The sequence below is a fragment of the Aegilops tauschii genome, chromosome 6 (genome assembly GCF_002575655.3).
Source record: "Aegilops tauschii subsp. strangulata cultivar AL8/78 chromosome 6, Aet v6.0, whole genome shotgun sequence".
NCBI lineage: Eukaryota > Viridiplantae > Streptophyta > Magnoliopsida > Poales > Poaceae > Aegilops > Aegilops tauschii.
Window position 1 is genome coordinate 122,665,755 of NC_053040.3, and position 6,388 is coordinate 122,672,142.

General features: G+C 45.9%; 1 protein-coding gene across 1 annotated transcript; it reads left to right on the top strand.

Moving 5' to 3' along the window:
- Positions 1–710: 710 nt before the first annotated feature.
- Positions 711–1,106, top strand: LOC109746584 (uncharacterized). Its single transcript, XM_020305701.1, has one exon. It carries the CDS (start codon positions 711–713, stop codon positions 1,104–1,106), a length of 396 nt encoding a protein of 131 aa, XP_020161290.1.
- Positions 1,107–6,388: the final 5,282 nt, after the last annotated feature.

The following is a 6,388-nucleotide window of genomic DNA, read 5'->3' on the forward strand; positions in this document are numbered from 1 at the left end:
AAACGCCCGGACTAACTGGCACCCCCTATATTCAGCCCAAATATGGGGCGAATATAAGGACGCCCGGGCACGCCCACCACGTCAGACCCGACAACCTGACCCCATCTCAAGTTGCACCAAATCCCCCCTCCTCCCCCCTTTCTCGAGCTGCCGGATCCATTTGCTCTCTCCTCTGTTCTTTCTCCTCCGCGCCGTTCGGCTCGCAGCTCCACCGCCACGCCCGCTCCGCAGCTGTTCCCAGGCTCTCCGCCGCCAGCTCAGGAAGAGCGCTTCCGTCCTCGCCGCGGGGGACGTTTCGCCGGCCCGGACACCACCGTGGTATGTCCGACTACTCTCCGGCTCCGCCTTGCGTTTGATGTGTTCGACACATTGACCGACCGGAATTATTGTGATGTTGTTAGGTACATGATGGATTCCGATGCTTCGTCGGACAAGGAGTATTGACCGACGGAGCTTGACCAAATGATTCAAGATGAGTTCTTTGATTCGTCGGATTCAAACGAAGAAGTGGACATGATCATGCTCATGAGCATGCAAGAGGAAATGGACCGGCAAGTGGAGCATATTCTCAACTTCAAGGGCTCAATCAAAGGGAGAAGAGTGATCAACCGGGACAGAGTGTCCGGAGCAAAGCTACTGCACAATGACTAATTTGCTCCCAGACCTGCTTTTCCGGATGATCCATGGTTTCGTCGCCGTTTTCGCGCATTATGGAGGGAGTGGAGGCACACGACGACTACTTCAATCTGAGAAGGGATTGCTGTGGCCAACTCTCTTTCTCGGCCAAGCAGAAGTTCACGGCTGCTCTGAGGATGCTTGCACTTGGTACTGCTGCAGACGCCGTTGGTGAGATGGTCATGATGGGGGAGAGCACATGCCTCAAGACTACTGTCAAATTTGCTCGCGCGGTGGTTGAGGTGTTTGGACCGGAGTATCTCAGAGAACGAAATGCGCAGGACACGGAGAAGTTGTTGGCTATTGGAGAGGCAAGGGGTTTTCAGGAATGCTCGGATCAATTGATTGCACGCATTGGCAATGGAAAAACTGCCCCAAAGGTCTATGGGGAATGTATCAAGGTCACACCAGAGAGGCCACCATCATACTAGAAGCGGTCGCATCACATGACTTATGGATTTGGCATGCTTTCTTTGAAATGCCCGGTTCTCACAACGACATCAACGTGCTTCAACAATCTCCGGTGTTCAGGAGGCTTTGCAATGGGGAATCACCGCCGTGCAACTACACCATCAACGGTCGGGACTACAACATGGGGTACTATCTTGCCGATGGTATCTATCCTCAGTGGGCGGCGTTTGTGAAGACCATATCCGTGTCACGTGGCAATAAACAGAGCCACTTTGCAACAATGCAGGAAGCTGCTAGGAAGGACGTGGAGAGGGCATTTGGTGTGCTTCAGGCTCGTTGAGGAATTGTGCGGAGCGCTGTAATGATGTGGGAATCAGAAAGTTTGTGGCAGCTGATGGCATGTTGTGTTATTCTGCACAATATGATTGTCAATGATGAGGGTGATGGTATAGCCCAAACCCATGATTTCGAAGCACCCGAAGAACAAGTTGAAATCCCAGAAGATCAAGATGCGGCTTAGCTTATGAACTTTCTGCAGATGCATCAGAATCTTCGAAATCAGCAAATGCACATGCAGCTACTCAATGATGTTGTGGAGCACATGTGGATCCACAAATGCAACCAAGGAGGCAATGCTTGAGTTTGGCAGTTCAAATAAATTTTATGTAAACACTATGTATGCTTTATACCAACATTTGTTATTTACGTCCGACATTGTGGTGCATGATTGACGTGTATGTATTTGCATGGATTTAAGAGTCCGGATTTAAGATATGTGGATGCACGAAAGGAAATACGAGGGCCCATCTGGATGCGTCCACAGGCATGCCCGGACACGTTCGCGGGCGTTTGAGGTGCCGGATTTGCCAAGTCCAGTTATAGATGCTCTTAGATGTTGGCCTTTTGTAGCTGCAAAATTGCTTAAGATATCCCTAACGATTATTATTTTTAACCCTGAGGCAATAGCTTTGGTCGTTTCAGTTAATAAAAAGAAATTATTGCTCAGTTTATTACCAAAACCCGGATAAAAAATGATGCAATGATACAACAAGCATATGCCAAACCTCCTATTGTGGACTACGCGCCCGAAAGCCACAACTACCACCTTATAAACACAAACAAACAAGGAACAAGCCGGCCTTCTAGCTCTACCAAAAAGAAAAATCCATGACTGCCATGGACGACACACGCATGGGCGAGTTGGGTGTTGTTCCTATCCCGACTCCTCCCCTAACACCTAGCTCGCTCAAGGGGGCGGTCATGCGAAACCCTATTTGCCGCCCCCGTCTCCTCCTCTCCCCACCCAACTCGCAGTCGTCGGAGGAAGCCGGCGAGCAAAGCCTGTCTGGTAGATGTTTGTGGCGGGTTCACCTTATTGTGTTGCGGGACTCAATCGCATTGTGGCGACCATGAACTACGCACGCATGGGAAAAATTTGGATAATGGGTGGCGTCCCTGAAACATCTAGGTGGTAGCCATGCCCGAGCAGTTCTGCGGGGAGTGCGACGGCCAGTCGTGGTGTCGATGATGCTGGCGGTGATTTACGGTGGAGGCTTTTCGTTCCCTATTTGTCAGGGCGGTGAATCTTTTCGGCTCCCATTTCCTGGCAGTAGCGACGACCCATCTTCCTAGTACTTGTAAGGAGGCGATTTGCACACTGGTATGGTCGCATACGCATCGATTATTTTTCTCTAAGTGACGTAACCCTAGGATGCTAGCCATCTCTACGGGAGCGCAAGAGTGACATGGTTTAATTCGATTTCCCCCACACAGTGGGGTTTGGAGTGCTCGCCCTGGCCAAGGATGGCGTCTGCAAAAGCAGATCTAACGACTCAACTTCTTCTTGATGCGTTGGTTTGACCCTTTGTCCGAGGTGCCCTATGTGTTGGAAATATGCGTTAGAGGCAATAATATTATTATTATTATTGTATTTCCATATTCATAGTTAAGAGTTTATATCTATGATATAACTGCTATGATCCTGGAATATGTGATTTAGTGGAAAACTCATATGCACGTGTGGAATGATAAATGGTAAATAAAAGGTTCCTACTCTCACCTCTAACACTAGCTCAAGTGTTGTTGTTGATCACGTTTTCCGGATTTTAGGATATCGTTAAGTGTAACGATAGTCCTGAAACAACATTGAGATTATGACGTTGGAAGAACGATCATATTGAATTGACCCAATCTTGTTTGTTATGAATTGAGTTAATATCGTCTGCATTCAATTGTAATAATACGGAGTCTTAACGTGTGATATTTCTCCTTAGACCATGGGAGTATCGTGGTCACTTCTTACCGTACGATTGGCTTTGGAGTTTCTCAAACGTCACCTTTAACACGGTGATTATAATGACAACTTACAGGTTCATCAGAAAGTTTGACAAGTGACACGACAGCTCGAGAGTGGGATTTGCTCCTCCGACGATGGAGAGATATTATTAGGGCCCTCTCGGTGTGACGACATTAATCATCATCTGGCCAGACACAGGTGACTACGTCACGAGGATGCCGAAAAACAATAACGAGAAAGAAGAACAGATTTCGGTATTGTGAGCTTGGTGATGACTCAGGAGGATACTGATGCATCCCGGGTTTTTTGAAATATCGCGAAGCGAAAGGAACATCACATGATAACCAAAGGTTCACTCGAATATCATTCTTGTGCTCATAGGGATTGATATGGACGTCCACGGTCCCGCTATCGGTCATTGAACGAACGGTTTCATTCATGTCTATGAGTTACCGAACCTACGGGGTCACAAGCTTAAGGCAATCACGATCTTCTAAGTGTTAGTAGGAAGGAGTGATGATAATACATTTGTGGAATTATTTCATTAATATTCGGAATAGTTCCGAGAGGATTCGGAAGCGTTTCGGGGTCACCGGAAGGGTTTTGGTGAATATCGGATAATACCGGGTATTGCCGATTAATTTATATAGGTGGAAAATATTTTCAGATATGTTAAATTATATATATATATATATAATGGTCTGAAAATATTTAGAACTATTTTATATTTAGTTTAGTATCAACGGGCCTAAAAAGGCCAAGTGGTGGATGGCAACTTGGGCCAAAAAGGCCCAAGTGGGAAAGTGCCTCCTTCCTTAGGGAAGGAGTCTGGATTGGGTTAAGGGAGGAGCCAGACTCCTCCTCCCCTATGGCTGGTGCACCAAGGGGGATTCCTTTTCCTTGGTGGCTGCCCTCCCTCTCCCCTAAACCTATATATACATGAGGTATTGTGCTCTTTTGTTACACAAGTTTTGGAGCCTTCTCTAGTTCTTCTAGTTCTAGTTCTAGTTGGTCCTAGTTGACTAATTAGAGCTAGGTTAATCCTCTTGTCCTCATAATTTAGAAGTCCAGTGTGGTTCTAGTATCCTCCCTCTAATTCTCCGGCGACGATTAGCTCTGGATGGCGAAGTGCTGCCAGATCGTGAAGGCTGAACGCTTGAAACCAAGTAGAGAGGTCGTGCTTTCAGTCTTCGGTTCGAGGGACTGTTCGTGCGCGATATGAGGGGTCGTTCATCGACGGTTCGAGGGACTCCAAGTATGATCTAAACCGACACGTTGTTCTTCCAATGCAACTCGGTGACGGTAACGATCGTGATCCCAACCCGTAATGCATCTTCATATTGATCTTGGGTGATCGTAGGTGTTTTTGTTTTGTTTTCTACTACGTTCCCCAAGAGTGGCATCATGACCGGTTTTATGAGTAGATGCAGGTTGCGATCTAGACCACATGTGATTGTGAGGGTTGATGTTCTTGCTATGCTTCCCTCGAGTGTTGCTTTGGTTCAATTCATCGACGGCATGGTGTCGCTTTGTTACAAGGTTCTGACAATCGATCGGCTCTGGCTGTCGGCGATCTGCTAACAGTTCCTTGGGCTTCACCATAGTTGAGAATAGTGAACTGTCGCGTACACAAAAGGGTGTCGAAGATGGATGATCTTCTAGGGGGTCACACGTATTGACGAAGTTTAGTGTGGGGCTAGAGATTTTAATTAAATCTCTTGTTTCACACACCCCGAAACTTAATCTAGCATCAAGAATCATTGTCTAAATTGTGGACCTAGCTAGTGTTACTTGTTAAAACTCGTTAAAAACATAAATACAATTGTGCCAAAACTAAATAGGGGACGTCTAACTTGGTTTTGCAGGGTATGCACATGATGTGGTATAGCCTTCGTCATGACAATGACTTTATGTATGAGATGGTTATATGTTGTAATGTTAAGTGGCTTGCGCGTCACGTCATGATGGCTGGATCCACAAGATTGCCACGTTAATGTAAAATTCGTAGAGATAGCCTAAAGGTTACAGGTAACAATGGCAACCATACATGGAGGACCCGACGAGGAGAAGGTGTACATGGCGCGGGATGAGGAGCTATAATTTCGTGCCCCGGCAGAATTTCTGAAATTGGTGCCATGGTAACATTTTTGAAACGGTCGCCATGGCAACGTTTTCTGAAATTGCCGCCACAGCAACATTTTTGAAACGGTACCCATGGCAATAAAATATTGGCCATTACGACGCTTCAAATGGGGATTCAAGATGATCATGGAGATTCCTGGCACCCAGGGCTATACTATATCATGCTTTTATGAGCTGCCTGAGGTGTTTATCCCGTTTATTGTCTGCACCATTTGATTGTGTAGTAGTCAATTATTAGGGTGACCTCTCACAGTAAATTTCAAGTCAAAAGGTGCTCTTACGAGTGTTGCAACCGTCTGCGACATTCTAGCATCTCGGAGTGTGTTATGTCCACAAGAGTACAAACGATTTGAGAGGTGTAAGATGGAGATGGTCAGACCATCTATGCAGATAGCACTCGGTTGTCTTCAAATTATAGCAAAATCGTTCTGAGCTCGGAGCACAAAGCATCAGAAGATGAACAAGAGTCATATGGTGATATGATAGGCAATAGTTTGCCCACTGGTCAAAATTCTCGTCATCAGTGATATCCACATCCATGGCTGAGAACTAGATTTGGATCTTGAATCACTTAAAATCAATTATGAGAGATATTGATTTGAGTGAGAGCACAATTATGTATTAATTTAGTTTAATCACTAGTGCAAATAAATTATGAATAATGTCTATGTGTACTTTGCATTATAGTTGTAGAATTATGGCCCACGGTTCCACCTTTGTTATTAAAATCGATTGGCTGTTATTTATCTGGTTGAATCCTCGTGATTGAGAGGATCGTCCTCTAGAGTGCCAAGAAGGATTTTGTCCAACTGCATGCTTGCAATGTTCTCCTCCCATGGATGAGGAGACTCACGTCCTTTAATC

Excerpts from the sequence above, each read along its gene's own strand:
- LOC109746584 (XM_020305701.1), top strand. The coding sequence starts at position 711 with ATGGAGGGAGTGGAGGCACACGACGACTACTTCAATCTGAGAAGGGAT.